At 40.2% G+C, this 17,439-nt stretch overlaps 1 protein-coding gene across 1 annotated transcript in view; it reads right to left on the minus strand.

Annotated features, from left to right (window-relative positions):
- PPFIBP2 (PPFIB scaffold protein 2) overlaps positions 1 to 17,439 on the minus strand; it is a 156,784-nt gene that overhangs the window by 56,239 nt on the left and 83,106 nt on the right. Inside the window, exon 5 of the mRNA XM_077820109.1 lies at positions 3,823 to 3,954. Coding sequence (XP_077676235.1) covers positions 3,823 to 3,954 — 132 coding nt within the window. The remainder of the gene's footprint in view (positions 1 to 3,822; positions 3,955 to 17,439) is intronic.

The raw sequence follows: 17,439 nt of genomic DNA on the forward strand, positions 1-17,439 counted from the left end.
TAAGAACATAAAAATGGTCATACTGGGTCAGACCAAAGGTCCATCCAGCCCAGTATCCTGTCTGCCGACAGTGATCAATCCCAGAGGGAGTGAACCTAACAGATAATGATCTAGTGATCTCTCTCCTGCCATCCATCTCCACCTCTGACAAACAGAGGCTAGGGACACCATTCCTTACCCATCCTGGTTAATAGCCATTAATGGACTTAACCTCCATGAATTTATCCAGTTCTCTTTTAAACCCTGTTATAGTCCTGGCCTTCACAACCTCCTCAGGCAAGGAGTTCCACAGGTTGACTGTGCGCTGAGTGAAGAAGAACTTCCTTTTATTTGTTTTAAATATGCTACCCATTCATTTCATTTGGTGGCCCCTAGTTCTTATATTATGGGAACAAGTAAATAATTTTTCCTTACTCACTTTCTCCACACCACTCATGATTTTACATACCTCTATCATATCCCTCCTTAGTCTCCTCTTTTCCAAGCTGAAAAGTCCTAGCCTCTTTAATCTCTCCTCATATGGGACCCGTTCCAAACCCCTAATCATTTTAGTTGCCCTTTTCTGAACCCTTTCTAATACCAGTATATCTTTTTTGAGATGAGGGGACCACATCTGTATGCAGTATTCAAGATGTGGGCGTACCATGGATTTACATAAGGGCAATAAGATATTCTCTGTCTTTTTCTCTACCCTTTTTCAAATGATTCTTAACATCCCTTTTGCTTTTTAGAGAATTATCCACGATGACTCCAAGATCTTTCTCCTGATTAGTTGTAGCTAAATTAGCCCCCATCATATTGTATGTATAGTTGGGGTTATTTTTTCCAATATGCATTACTTTACATTCATCCACATTAAATTTCATTTGCCATTTTGTTGCCCAATCACTTAGTTTTGTGAGATCTTTTCTCCATTCTGAAAATTTACCATTTATTCCTACCCTTTGTTCCCTGTCTTTTAACCAGTTCTCAATCCATGACAGGATCTTCCCTCTTATCCCATGACAACTTAATTTAAGTAAGAGCCTTTGGTGAGGGACCTTGTCAAAGGCTTTCTGGAAATCTAAGTACACTATGTCCACTGGATCCCCCTTGTCCACGTTTGTTGACCCCCTCAAAGAACTCTAATAGATTAATAAGACATGATCTCCCTTTACAGAAACCATGTTGACTTTTGCACAACAATTTATGTTCTTCTATGTGTCTGACAATTTTATTCTTTACTATTGTTTCAACCAATTTGGCCCGTACTGACATTAGACTTACCGGTCTGTAATTGCCAGGATCAGCCCTTCTTAAATATTACCCTTCTTAAGGAATTAAATATTTCTTCTAAAGAAAGGAAAAAGGTACAGAGAACTCTTCTGCTGGGACTCGAGAAACCAGCTCATAAACCTTTACAGTGATGCACTGTGACAGAAGAGAGTTATTCTGTGAAGTGGACATTAACGTTGCAAAGCTCAGGAGTGGAGCCTGTCCATTTACAAACATCTATCCTCTTGGCCCTCCTGTTACATGGATAAAAATAGCACTTTCAATTTAGCACGTGCTTTTGAAGAGCCAGTGACAAGTGGCATTCAGTGTGAAATTAATACCTTTGAGGGGAGCTTAGAGATACTCAATGGACTCTTTGTTACTAAGTAAAATCAAAACCAAACCACAGCTGCATGTTGTGCAGGACAAAGTGAACTGGATTTGAGAGATAAAACTCAGAGTCACTCCCAGAAGTATATCTTAATTTGCATGATCTTCCCCTAATACTAGAGATATAATTTAATAAATTCTATCTAGCTGATGGGAAACAGCTGGTTTCAAATATAAAACACAGAATTAAAAATTACAAATATGTTTTAATTGAATTATCCTGTGTTTTGGATCCTCATTTAAAAAATCCAATTGCAAGAGGCAAGTTTGAATATGCAATATAATTTGCAGGCAATTTAAAACGGCTTAGCTAGAGAATGCCTCTGGAGTAAAATAGCATTGGTGCTGGGGTAGGGCTCAGCACCATCCCCTCTGGGTAGTGTTAACACAGTGTCCCATCAATCAATGTCACACCTACCTTGGTCAATCCCAGCCCCAGTCTAGAGCACAGTGATTGGCTGGCGGATGGTATGGTGCTGCCCAGAAAAGGTAGTGGCTGGTGAACGCAGCCTCTTTCCTCTGGCCTCCTGCATCTTCACCCACACTCCCATGCACCTCGCCTGTTCCAAATGTTTATTGCAGCTTCAATTTCATTTAACAGATGCAGTTACTACTGGGTGCTATGTACATTATGGTTATTTTGCTCAGTCAGTGTTGGTTTGCACAGGTTTGGCTCTCTGAAGCAATCAGGTGGGCCACAGTGTGACTCCTCAAACATCAGCACAGGTCAGTCTCAGTTTTTCTTACTTTGGCTATACAGGATCACAACTTTGGGTGGTGGTCTCTTAGCAGCCGGGATAAAACTGACCCTCATACTGGGGTTATGGTGGGGGTCAGGTCTACCAACCCTAGAGCAGTTGATAGTTTGGCACATACTTTAACCCAACGTTTCTCAACCATCCCCACCAAACTAGAACCTTCCCTATCACTTAGAATAGGGCAAGGTAGTCATGACCCCCATGTTGAAAACCCCTGACACAATCCAAAGGATATGGGATCACCCCATTCTGATGGAGGGTTTGGATTCTTGGGAGCAACTATCTCTTAGTGAGACATTTGGCGATTTCCTTGTGAAGTAGATTACACAGGCCTGCTTAGACCTTAGGGTTACATGGGATTCTACACTTAAAACACTGATAGTTCTGAGTGAAAAATCATGGGGAGGCCAAAGATGATAAAGGGGCTGTTGTTACTTACTTGGCCGTCAACCACTGCCAAAATTTATCCTCCTTAATGCTATCAAACTTTCAGAAGCCTTGGGAAGATCAAAAAACCCAAATTCCAAACCTAGAAGTGAGCAGTAAATTACAGCTCCCATAGCTAACCTATGTAAGGTCAGTACATGTCCAACAGTTTGTTGGAAGCATTACGGAGGACAGATATTTTACACAACCTGAATTTCAAATCTCTCCTAAGTAAACTCAGTAAACACCCCATGTAAGAAAGAGATCTTGGAGTCATTGTGGATAGTTCTCTGAAAACATCCACTCAATGTGCAGCGCCAGTCAAAAAAACGAACAGAATGCTGGGAATAATTAAGAAACGGATAGATAACAGGACAGAAAACAATGCCCCTATATAAATCTGTGGTGTGCACACACTTGGATACTGCATACCGTTCTGGTCACCCGATCTCAAAAAAGATAATTCCTCCACATAAGGGAAAATCCTGCCCTCCCACCGCACAGGTCTGGTGTTCATGAGTGCTTCAGAACCAGTACAGATCTGCTGTATGGGACCAGGCGACGATTGCGCAGAGCCACCAGCCATTTCCTCCACACAAATAGGGAGCATATCAGCTGTGGTAGACCTGAAACTGCAGTAGCAGCTGCAGAACTGCATTGTTGCCTTTGGAAGGATTCCTACACCCCTCTCCCACAGGTCTGTGGAGGAGGAAGGGTTAAGTGATGAACAACTTTAATGCATGATTTTGGAATGGACTCTGGGTCTGACTAAAGTGGCACAGTAACCTTTGAGATTAGTAAGTATAAAAAGGAAAACACAGACATAAATACAGTAGCAACTAGGGCAGATTACCAAAGGTACAGACAGTGCTCTGTAAGCGGGAGGCAGCTGTTGCACACGTATTTCAGCTCAAGTGCTTCTCAGAACTACAGTATAACGTACATGCATGAGACTTAGCATCAGAAAGTAAACAAGGAACTAACTGAGACTCACCTCAGCTTTGTTCTGCTTCTCTTCATATTCACTCTGTTCCTTTTCCATGCCAACCAACTTAATCTTCAGATCTGAAACCTCTGCCATTAGATCTAGTTTCTGAGTCTCTAGTGACGTTCGACTTAGCAGCTCCTGAAAGAACAGCAGAGTTTCCCCCCTAATTACTATTATTTGTATAAAACACTAGCAGTGAACTAATGTAATACTAACATTTATGTGGACAAAAGTCCCTGCCCAAGGAGTTTACACTTTCAGTACAGATTCAAGATGACTCTATATCTTATTTAAGAGCCACATTCACTCAAAAGTATAATTTAAAGTTTTTTTAATTACTGTAAACAGTAATAGATTTTACTTTTAAGGATTTTTAAAAAAATAAACAGGAATTAAACAGTAATAAGGACCCAAGAGTTCTGAAGAAATTCAAATATGAAATTGCAGAACTAACATCTGAGGTATGTAACCTATCACTTAAATCAGACTCTGTACCAGATGGTTAGAGAGTAGCGAAAAAAGGGCTTCAGAGGCGATCCTGGCAATTGCAGGCCGGTAGGCCTAACTTCAGTACCAGAAAAATAGGTTGAAACTATAGTAAACCACAGAACTATCAGACATAAATAAATACTATATGTTAGGGAAGAGTCAACACAGCTTTTGTAAAGGGAAATCATGTATCAAACTATTAAAAATGTTTGAGACAGTCAAAAAGCATGAGGACAACAGTGATCTAGTTGATATAATGTACTTGGACTTTAAGTAAGCCTTTGATGAGGTCCCTCATCAAAGGTTCTTAAATAAAGTAAGCTGTCATGGGATAAGAGGAAAAAGCCACTCATGGATCAGTAACTGGTTAAAAGATAGAATACAAAGGGTAGGAATAAATGGTCAGTTTTCACAGTTGGAGAGAGGTAAATAGCAGGGTCCCCAGAGGAGCTGTACTAGGTCCAGTCCCGTAGAACATATGAATTAAAGATTTAGAAAACAGGGTGAACACTGAGGTGGCAAAGTTTGCAGATGATACTAAATTACTCAAGATAGTTAAGTCCAAAGCAGACCACAAAGAGTTACACAGGGATCTCGTAAAACTGAGTGATTGGGCAACAAAATGGAAAATGAAATTCAATATTGATAAGTGCAAGTTATGTACATTGAAAAACATAATCCGAACTATACATACAAAATGACAGGTTCTAAATTAGCTGTTACGACTCGAGATCTGGGAGTTATTGTGGCAAGTTCTCTGAAAATATCCACTCAATGTGCAGCGCCAGTCAAAAAAGCTAACAGAATGTTAGGAATCATTAGGAAAGGGATAGATAATAAGACAGAAAATAATGCCCCTATATAAATCTGTGGTGTGCACACACTTGGATACTGCATACTGTTCTGGTCACCCGATCTCAAAAAAGATATATTACAATTGGAAAAGTTGCAGAGATGGGTAACAGAAATGATTACAGGTATAGATCATCATCTGTACGAGGTTAAAAAGACTGGGACTGCTCAGTTTAGAAAAGAGATGACCAAGAGGGCGGGAGGGGTCTACCAAAAAAGAGAAAGGTCTACAAATTCATGAATGATGTGGAGAAAGTGAATAGGGAAACACTATTAACTCCTTCACATAACACAAGAACTAAGGGTCACCTGATGAGATTAATAGGCAGCAAGCTTAAAGCAAACATAAGGATGCATTTTTTCCCACAATGCACAGTCAAGCTGAGGAACTTGCTGCCATGGCACATGATGAAGGCCAAAAGAATTAGCTAAATCCACAGAGAATAGGTCCATCAATGGCAATTAGCCAAGATGGTCAGGAATGCAACCCCATGGTGTCCCTAAACCTCCAACTGCCAGGAGATGGGACTGGACGACAGGGGATAGATCTCTTGATAATTTCCCTGGACTGTTCATTTAATCGTCTGAAGCACCTGGCATTGGCCACTGTAAGAAGATAGGATACTGGGCTAGATGGACCACTGGTCTGACTCAGCATGGCCGTTCTTATGCACTCGCGGTCTATAATTTAAAAAACATGTGGCATTGCAGACAAGTTTGAAATAAGCATTTATTACTGTTGGAAAAAATAACTATTATATATGTTATTACTGGAATTGTGACAGATTTATAAAATATTAGAGTGAAAACATTTTCAAGTTCAACAGAATGCTCTATGAAGAAGAAAATAGCTGAAAAGAGATTGATTTTTCTGCAATAGCAAAACAAACAACTTGACTGCAAATGTAAGAGGAAAGCAACCTTTTCTACCCCCTCCACTGTGTGTATCCTTCCAAGGATGTCAATGAATTTTGCAGCTATTTTTCCTAAATGTTCTTCCATATAAACTACTAGAGAATATTTTTTTCAGGAGAATGTTTGTGGCTGAGCTATTTCATGGCCAAGACACCAAGCTGGAGTATGTGGAGGCTGAATTAAGCACAAGCACATAATCCTACACAAATCTTCAGATGACACAATAGAAAACAGAATATCAGATAAAATCTTTTCATAGAGTTTTCTGCAGTCCTGTGGCTGAGTGCCTGAATTCCAGAACACTTACCCAGACAGAGATTGATTTTAATATTACGATGCAGTGATTTAGATTAACAAAGCTTTTTATAATGCATTATTCAGCAAAATATACTTTCCCAACATGGAATCCTATAAAAGGCTTGAGAAATCCACTTCTGTTGCTGCGTTAACAGAGACAGTCAACTTCTTTCCTATCATGTGAAATGCACCTTGAAAGTTTTCTTTGCACATTGTAGCAACTGTTAATTTTGGAAGAGAACGCATGCTGCAAAGTGAACAACGTTGAATGGAAAGTGATGTGATCTAGTTGGAATCCAGCACAGAAGACAATATCTAAACTGAGCCACATACTAAACTAGAAACATTTGGCCAAGGCTTTTGCTTAAGCAAGTGAGCTGAGTTTATTTTCTGAAGTATTAGAAATCTATAGTAGAGCATGGCATGCTTTGGATAGAAATAGCAAAAGTGATTCTCATACCAGTCTCGCGTCGTGTTTGGAAAACAAGATTTATCTCCTCACACTTTTCAATTTCCATGGCAGTCAAAGACAAGAAAATAAGATGACAAAGAATAGAATTTTCAAAAGCACCTAACGTACTTAAAAAACAGGAGGTACTTGTGGCACCTTAGAGACTAACAAATTTATTAGAGCATAAGCTTTCGTGGGCTACAGCCCACTTCATTGGATGCATTGAATGGAACATATAGGAAGAAGATATATTATACACACATACAGAGAAGGTGGAATTTGCCATACAAACTGTAAGAGGCTAATTAATTAAGATGAGCTATTATCAGCAGAAGAAAAAAAAAACTTTTGTAGTGATAATCAAAATGGCCTATTTAGACAGTTGACAAGAAGGTGTGAGGATACTTAATATGTGGAAATAAATTCAATATGTGTAATGACCTAGCCACTCCCAGTCTCTATTCAAACTCAAGTTAATGGTATCTAGTTTGCATATTAATTGAAGCTCAGCAGTTTCTCATTGGAGTGTGCTTTCAAAGCTTTTCTGTTACAAAATTGCCACCTTTAAATCTGTTACTGAGTGGCCAGAGAGGTTGAAGCGTTCTCCTACTGGTTTTTGAATGTTATGATTCCTGATGTCAGATTTGTGTCCATTTATTCTTTTGCATAGAGACTGTCTGGTCTGGCCAATGTACATGGCAGAGGGGCATTGCTGGCACATGATGGCATATATCACATTGGTCGATGTGCAGGTGAATGAGCCCCTGATGGCGTGGCTAATATGATTAGGTCCTATGATGGTGTCACTTGAATAAATATGTGGATAGAGTTGGCATCAGGCTTTGTTGCAAGGATAGGTTCCTGGGTTAGTGTTTTTGTTGTGTGGTGTGTGGTTGCTGGAGAGTATTTGCTTTAGGTTGGGGGGCTGTCTGCAAGCGAGGATTGGTCTATCTCCCAAGATCTGTGAGAGTGAGGGATCATTTTTCAGGATAGGTTGTAGATCTTTGATGATGCGCTGGAGAGATTTTAGTTGGGGGCTGAAGGTGACAGATAGTGGCGTTCTGTTATTTTCTTTGTTGGGCTTGTCCTGTAGTAGGTGACTTCTGGGTACTCTTCTGGCTCTGTCAATCTGTTTTTTCACTTCAGCAGGTAGGTACTGTAGTTTTAAGAATGGTTGATAGAGATCTTGTAGGTGTTTGTCTCTGTTAGAGGGATTGTAGCAAATGCGGTTGTATCTTAGAGCTTGGCTGTATACAATGGATCGTGTGGTGTGTCCTGGATGGAAGCTGGAGGCTTGTAGGTAAGTATAGCGGTCAGTAGGTTTCCAGTATAGGGTGGTGTTTATGTGACCATTGCTTATTAGCACAGTAGTGTCCAGGAAATGGACTGCTTGTGTGGATTGGTCTAGGCTGAGGTTGATTGTGGGATGGAAATAGTTGAAATCATGGTGGAATTGCTCAAGGGCTTCTTTTCCATGGGTCCAGATGATGAAAATGTCATCAATGTAGCGCAAGTAGTGTAGGGGAGTTAGGGGACGAGAGCTGAGGAAGCGTTGTTCTAAGTCAGCCATAAAAATGTTGGCATATTGTGGGGCCATGCGGGTACCCATTGCAGTGCTGCTGATTTGAAGGTATATATTGTCCCCAAATGTGAAATAGTTATGTGTGAGGACAAAGTCACAAAGTTCAGCCACCAGGTTTGCTGTGACATTATCGGGGATACTGTTCCTGATGGCTTGTAGTCCATCTTTGTGTGGAATGTTGGTGTAGAGGGCTTCTACACCCATTGGGGCCAGGATGGTGTTTTGTGGAAGATCACTGATGGATTGTAGTTTCCTCAGGAAGTCAGTGGTGTCTCGAAGATAGCTGGGAGTCCTCGTAGTGTAGCGATGAAGTGAGCTGTAGCTCACGAAAGCTTATGCTCAAATAAATTTGTTAGTCTCTAAGGTGCCACAAGTACTCCTGTTCTTTTTGCGGATACAGACTAACACGGCTGCTACTCTGAAACCTAAGGTACTTAGCTCCACCTCTGACCCATTTTCCAGAGTGATGTATACTTTTAGGAGCCTAAACCTGCTTGAAAGTCAATGGGTCTTAAGTGTCTAAGTAACCTTTAAAATTGAATGTCAGCTCCTAAAGCACATAGGCATATTTTGAAAATTTTACCCAAAATCTCAAATGGGGTACTAAAGAAAGGGGGCTAGACTCTGATCTCATTTACATGAGGTAAATCCAGAGGAATTTCACTGAAGTCAGCATAACTGCTCTGGATCTAAACTGATGTTATTGAGATCAGAATCTGGTTCAAAATTATTGTGTGTGTTTAATATGGTTTACAGCCAAGGAAAGATTTTGAAAAACCAAAGCAAACAAAAATTTTGAAGTTATACAGTCATTATTTATTTAGAACCCCAAATTTAATACACCTCAACATTGTTTTAATCTGGTAGAGAATACGGTCTGGATTAAAAACAGTAATTGGCTGTCATTTGTGCTGCAGCAGCAATTATCTAAACCACCTACTTTTCCCATAGTTGTGCCCATTCCTGCTGACATTGCTAAGGGTATTTGGGCACAGTCAGGAAAATAAACAGAAGAGGAACAGCGTGTTTTATGCCTCTGCCTATGCAGCCCTGAAAGTGTTGCATCTGTCTGCTGCTGAATTACTTCATTGAATTACATCTGAGTATTTCCTCTTTTTTTGTCTCAGTATTTATAGTTTAATATTTTATTGATGTAATGTTGTTCAGAAACCTGGTTCCAAGAATCACTCAATATATCATTTCAGTAGTGACTGCTTTTTACACCACAAATGCTATTTTCAAAACTGAGAGTCAAAAACTTTATAATGTATAAAACATAAAAGTCATCCTTACACGTTTTTCATGTTTCAGTCCTTCTGGAAAGCAAGGATAAAGGACCACAACTACAGCATCTTGTAAAGGATCACTATCCAGAGGTATATATCACCCAAACTGGAGCAGGCTTTACTATTGTAACTTTAAATTAGAATTTTAACTTCAAAAGGGGAACTAGACAACAATGAGGAAGCTTGTTAAATGGAAATTAAAAGGAACAGTCACAAAAGTGAAATGCCTGCAAGCTGCATGGAAACCATTTTAAAACACCGTAATAGAGGCTCAAACTAAATGTATAACACAAATCAAAACAAGTAAAAGGACCAAAAACATGCCACCATGGCTAATCAGCAGAGTAAAAGAGGTGGTTAGAGGCAAAAAGTCATCCTTTAAAAACTAGAAGTCAAATCCTATTCTGAAAAATAGAAAGGAGTATAAACTCTATGAAGTCAAGTGTAAAAGCATAATTAGGAAGGCCAAAAAAAAGAACTGAAGAGCAACCAGCAAAAGACATACAAAAAAATTTGCTGTTAACTTTTAAGTACACCAGAAGCAGGAAGCCTGCCAAACATTCAGTGGGGACACTGGACAATCGAGGAAGGAAGAAAAACCCACTGAAGAGAAACTAAATGAACTCTTTACATCACTCTTCACTGCACAGGATATGAGGGAGATTCCCACCCCTGAGCTATTCTTTTTAGGTGACAAATCTGAGGACTGTCTCAGACTGAGGTGTCAATAAAGGAGTTTTTGGACAAACTGATAAATTAAACTATAATAAGTCACCAAGACCAGCTGTATTCCCCAAGAGTTTTGAAGGAATTCATATATGAAACTGCAAAACTATTAACTGCAGTATGTAATCTATCACTTAAATCAGGCTCTGTACCAGAAGACTTGAGGACATCTGATACAATGGAGATTTTCTTTAAAGGCTCTAGAGGTGATCCTGGAAATTAGATGCAGTAATAAATAACTTCAATACTGGGTAAACTGGTTGAAACCACAGTAAAGAACAGAATTATCAGACACATAAATGAACATGATATGTTGGGGAAGAGTCAACACATCTTTTATAAAGAGAAACTGTGCCTCACCAATCTATTATAATTCTTTGAGGGTGTCAGCAAGCATGTGGACAAGGGAGGTCCAATTCATATAGTATAGTTCGACTTTCAGAAAGCCTTTGATAAGGACACACACCAAAGGCCCTTAAGCAAACTAAGCAGTCATGGGATAAGAGGGAGGGTCGCCTCATGGATTAGTAAATCATGGATTAAAAGGATAGAAACAAAGGGTAGAAATCAAAGTTCAGTTTAAACAATAGAATGAAGGAAATAGCAGGGTCCACAAGGATCTGTACTGGGACCTGTGCTGTTCAACATTTTTATAAATGGTCAGGAAAAGTGGGTAAACAGTGAGGTGGCAAAGTCTGCAGATGACACAAAATTACTCAAGATAGTTAAGACCCAAAGCTGACTGGAAAGGGATCTTACAAAGGGATCTCTCGAGACTGGATGACAAAATGGCAGTTAAACATGAATGTTGATATGTGCAAAGTAATGCATACTGGAAAGCATAATCCTATCTATTCATACAAAATGATGGGCTCCAAATTAGCTGTGACCACTCAAGAACGAGATCTTGGAATCATCATAGCTAATTCTCTAAAAAAATCTACTCAATGTGCAGCAGCAGTCCAAAAAAGCTAACAGAATGTCAGGAATTATTGAAAGGGATAGATAGTAAGACAGAAAATATCACAGTGCCACTGTATAAATCCATGATACACCCACACCTTGAACACTTCATGCAGTACGGTTGCCCCATCTCAAAAAAACAAAACACAAAGAGAGAGATTAGAATTAGAAAAAGTACAGAGGGGTGCAATAAAAATGATTAGCGATATGGAACAGCTTCTATACAAGGAAAGATTAAAAAGTCTGGGGCTTGGTCTCCACTACAGATATATGTCAGTATAACTATATGGTTCAGGAGTGTGAAAAACCCACACCCCTGAGCAATGCAGTTATATCGACTTATCCCCTGACAGTTTCCTCCATCAACATAGCTGCCACCTCTCAGGGAGGTGGAATACCTATGCCAATGGGAGAAGCTTAGTTTCTTCACTAAGTGCTACAGTGGTGCAGCTGTGCTGCTATGCAGTATTTGTAGACAAGCCCTGGGACTGTTCAGTTTAGAAAAGAGACAACTAATGGGGGGATGCAGAAAGAGGTATACAAAATCATGGATGGTGTGGAGAAACTGAAGAGGGAAGTGTTTTTACCCCTTTGCATAACCCAAGAACTGAGGTTACCCGATGAAATTAATAGGCAGCAGTTTAAAAACAAACATAAGGAGGTACTTTTTGTGCACAGTCAACCTGTTGGAACTTGTGGAACTTGTTGCCACAGCATGTGGTGAAGGCCAAACATATAACTGGGTTTAAAAAAGAATTAGGCTCATGGAGGATAGATCCATCAATGGCTAGTAGCCAAGATGGTCAGGGATGCAACCCCATGCTCTAGGTATCCTTAAACCTCTGACTGCCAGAAGCTGAGACTAGACAACAGGATGGATCACTTGATAATTGCCTTGTTTCCTTCATTCCCTCTGAAGCATCTGGCACCAATCACTGTCGGACGACAGGATATTGGGCTAGATCAGGGTGGGCAAACTTTTTGGCCTTAGGGCCACATCGGGGTTGCAAAACTATATGGAGGGCCAGTTAGGGAAGGCTGTACTTCCCCAAACAGCCTGGCCCCTGCCCCCATCTGCCCCCTCCCACTTCCCGCCCCCTGACTGCCCCCCTCAGAATCCCTGACCCATCCAACCCCTCTGTTCCTTGTCCTGGGACCCCTGCCCCTAACTGCCCCCTTGGACCCCACCCCCTATCGAACCCCTCCTTCTCCCCATCCCCTGACTGCCCCAACCCCTATCCACACCCCCGTCCCCTGACCCATCCAACCCCCCCACACTCCCTGACTGCAGCCCCGGGACCCCCTGCTCCCCACCCCCTTACCATGCCAGAGCCAGCCACGCCACCGCGCTGCCCGGCAAAAGCGGCGGGCCAGAGCGCTGGCAGCGCAGTGCGCTCAGGCTGCGGGGGAGGGAGGATAGTGGGGGAGGGGCCAGGCAGGACGGTCCGGCAGGCCAGATGCGGCCCGTAGTTTGCCCACCTCTGGGCTAGACGGACCATTGGTCTGACCCGTATGGCCGTTCTTATGTAGCTTTGTATGTTATTGTGAACTTGGTATGAAGTAATCAACATTTTAAAAAGGCTAGAGCACCAGGTCCGAAGCAACTGTTGCACTTTGGCTCCCATATATAAACCTTAGTTTGACAGACTACACTTACTGTTTAAATGAAATGTTTAGAGTACTTTTTGAGTTTGACATCAGTTTTAAGTTTCTTTATTATTGTTAAGGACCATTATACAGCGGGAACACCACTTTAAAAAAAAATTCTGTATCAAAAACTTGTGCATCAATGCAATACAAGATCTTTCCTTAGACTACACTGCATAGTACTCCCTTATGAAAGATTTTGCCACAGCTGCTCATGTAGAGCAGTACATCTTATCCATTCAGTAGTCCCAAGTTGGTTTTAATGTTCTGTTTGAGCAATAAGGTGCTATTCAACGTGATAAGTGACTGTTTTACACCAGCTGAGGCTCTGTCCTGCATCTAGAAAGTCTGTAACTTTTGGTTTGATAGAAAGTGCAGTTTAAAGTTCTTGAAATGAATAACATCTGTAAGCAATTACTTTAATCTTCTAGCAGATGCTTCTAGTAAATAGTTCAGCAGCAGAATATAACCCATTTTGTTACAGAGAAATTATAGAGTACTTCAGTGGTATAAATGCAATTTGAAACCAGCTTGAATAAATATGCAGTTGTAAGAAAAGAAAATACAAATTTGTGTTGTTGGTTTCCAAGTAAAAAAGGATAATACATGAAATGCAGAATGGTAATTTGGGCTGCAGAGGTTTTAGGAGGATCTTTAAAAAGCCAAAGTCCAATGCAAAAATAGAACATATTCTACAAAGATGTCTTGTTTCTAAAATGTAATTAGTATTTCTTTTAACTGGTTAACAAAGTAACTTGTTTAAAAAGTGACTTTTACCTCTTAAAAACTAAGACAAATATTATTTCAGAGCAGAATTGTTATAAAGAAAAGCCATGCACAAGCTGTTACATTATGTACACCACTCAGATCAGTGCACAGCAATCCTAAAACATGCATCCTATTTCTAAATGCAGATTTATTTCTGAAATGCTCAGAGTACATTGTATAAATTAGCATTTTTGATTTTCACATTAAAACATGCCTTTTAATAATTCCAATTAAATTTGGGCATGTGCTATTGCTCACTTTCAAATTCGCACAACAGATTTAGTTGGCTTGGAAAAGGACTGTTGTTATAAGTTGTTATAAGACGATCTTATAAAGCTGTTATAAGAAGGTTTTAAATGAAATAGGATAATTTAGAAAAAAGGCCTCTGCAGAGTGTCTCTTTAGCCCAAAATGAAGTAAATACAGTAAGGTCCAGGCTATTCAGTAGCCTGTAGGAACAGGAGGAAAGTCATGCGATACATTAATAGAGAAATCATAGAGAAGATTCTCAGTTAGGTAAGAAAAACTATTCTGCACAAATACACGGTGTGAAATACTCTGCTGAAGAATCACTTTGTACTTTCCATCTTTACTTAAAGCAGTTTTGAAATAAAATGGTTAGAGACCTACCTGGTTAGCAAAATTCAGCAAGAACCACCACTAATGAGGACTGCACTTTTCAAGTGCTGTGTGTCAGCTGTGGTAGAAATAAGATATTCGCTTAACTCAAAACACAGCTGAGAGCAACGTACATGTGTAATCTCCATGAAATAGTGCAAAACAGCAGCAGACAGCGAATTACAGCTCTCTGATTCACCATTTGCACATTATATAGCCAAGCAAGTGGAAAGCACTGAACTTACCAATACTCCGACTATTTGAATAGTCTTTGCATATATGTGTGTAGAATAGAGCAGTACCTACATTAAATGTAAACTAGCAAAAGATGTGCAATGCTCACCTATGCAAATAGCAACATGATTAGCCAGTTTGCCACTATAAACTTACTAACAACAAAAAAGCACAGAATATATCACCACTTAAAACTCTCACACCAAGCCAGCTACTGCAAGTACTTGCTGCAAATTGTAAAGAAGTGTTGAAACTTGTCTGCATTCTGGTATCTTGGGTAATTGAAAGTTGACAGTATGACCCTTTCTGGGTAGCAAAACCCCCATGAGGTGAAGAGTTATTTCAGATTTACACTATTGTAACTCAGATCGAAATCTGGCCCACTCATATACAGGAAAGATGAGAGCAAGAATGAAATAATCACAGGCTACAGTGCATCTCACACACACACAAGTTGCTGCCCTTGCACCATTTCTCCCTGCATTTTTTAAGCCCCTAGTGCCTGTGGAGGGAACCATGCTCTCCAATGGTATCCTGGCCAGCCCTTTCAGAGACTCAAGCGAGGACGGAGTTCCAAACATCCTCCCCCTGCTTCTTAAACCTATGAAGTGGTTTGGCCAGAATCTCACCCCAAGAGGAGAAGAGACATAAATACAGACCTATTTGTGTTCAAATCTTTATTTTCTATTTATATTCTTAAGCGACAGTGTCCTGAAGACACTCTGACTGATCCAAGACTTTTTGGCAATAGACCTCATGGGAAACATCTCTTGTCATAATGTTATGGGGGCTATCTGAACAAACTACACGGAGTCCTCTGGACTGACTATTGCTGATCATATGCCAAATGCAGGACAGCTATGGAGGACAGGTGAAATCAAAGCATGGCTAGGAGTTGGGACTGATATGAGGGAGGAGCACAACATGCTGAAAACCAAGACTAGCCCTGAGGAATCAAGCCCTTCTTGCTCTTGGAAGATTAAGTTTACCACAGCCTTGTTTGTACTCATTCACTTGGTCAATCTTGGATAGTCCTTCCAAGGCTAATTAGACAATAGACAATCTTCAATAGTGAGTCAGAGCAGAGACTCAGCACCTTGTCTCACCCTTTATAATTTACCTATACATGGACAATATAAATACCAAATGTTTATCTATCTAGTTATGGACTAAAGCTTTGTCTAAAACAAAGACCTGCACTGGAACTGCCAAAACTCTCTTCTCTTCTATTTATTTATTTTTGACAAAGCATATAGACTCAGGAACCTCTAGTACTGAACTCACACATCAAAACAAATGTTAAGCAACTCTTAGCACTTCAGGATGAATTTCTTCTCAGTCAGAATGGGATGTATATTTAGGGCCTATCCAAAGTGCTAAAGTCAACAGAAATTTTTCCACTGATTTCAATGGATTTTTGAAAGGTCCTATATGTTAAGTGGTTTAAAAAGAAAAGAAAAGAAAAGAAAAGAAAAGAAAAGAAAAGAAAAATACCCCAATCACACCCATGACCCTCTTCTTCATTCCTCAAAAGACAGAATACATGTTTTCTAAACTTAAGGGTTGATCCAAAACCCACTGAAATCAATTCAAAGACTCCTGTTGTCTTCAATGGACTTTGAAACTGACCACTGGTACAGCTCTTAGGCTATGAATCAAGCCCTAGTAAAAGCAGAACCACCATTGCAAGTTTCTTCAAGGAAACATGAGAAGTTGATCTTGACCCAGTCGCATGCCAGATTATTCTCCAGCACCTGAGCCATTCCACTACACTCTGCTTTGTTATCCTCTACAAGAAACGGAAGGAAATTTTGCATAATATTAATACATGAAGAGTAGCTTATTTTTAAACCACTGTTTGTAAAGTGTTTGCACTGTAGCTTTAAAGCAGAGTCCAAAATAACCACCCATAAATCATAAGCCAAAAGGATCCTAGCCAATAGTCCCGCCCTTATATCATGGGCAAGTCTCTGCTCGTCTGGGTTCAGCTGGTATGTATTTTTCAGGGTAGCATTACATACTGTTGCTGCAGTGATATAATCAGATATCTTATTAAAGCAACTTCATTAAACCATACTTAAGCAAGCTCAATAAAAAAATAGACAACATCTAAGTGTAGCACTTTTGGAGCACAAGTAACTTTGGGAGAAACTCAAATTGTATTATCAGTTAGAAAATAAATTTAAAAAGCCAGAGCACATTCTGAAACAACATACATTATTGTTATTTTCAGAACCGTGAACATATTGATACACATTGCATTTTGGCTTAGATTGGTTCTATTAATACATGCTAAGGTTTTCCAAGCATGTGGAATGCTCTTTTCCTTTTCATTTACTATTTAACATAACAAAGAAAGAGAAAGTGAACTGAGATTCACTAAGCCCTGGTCTACACTGGGGTATCTATCTAAGTTACGCAACTTCAGCTGCGTGAATAACGTAGCTGAAGTCGACGTACTTAGACTTACTCACCGCAGTGTCTTCACTACGGTGAGTCGACTGCTGCTGCTTCCCAGTCGACTCCACCTTCGCCTCTCACGGCGGTGGAGTACAGGAATCGACGGGAGAGCACTCGGGGGTCGATTTATCATGTCTAGACTAGACGCGATAAGTCGGCCCCCGCTGGATTGATTGCTGCCTGCCGATCCAGCGGTTAGTGTAGACATACCCTAAGACAGAGTCAATGCAGTTCAACATACAGCAGCTGAGCAATCCAACTATGAATTAAGGCTGGTATTTTCAAATACACTTAAGGGAGATAACAGGAAAGTATCGCTGAATGGCAAGGGGAGT

Source organism: Eretmochelys imbricata, chromosome 6 (assembly GCF_965152235.1).
Source record: "Eretmochelys imbricata isolate rEreImb1 chromosome 6, rEreImb1.hap1, whole genome shotgun sequence".
NCBI lineage: Eukaryota > Metazoa > Chordata > Testudines > Cheloniidae > Eretmochelys > Eretmochelys imbricata.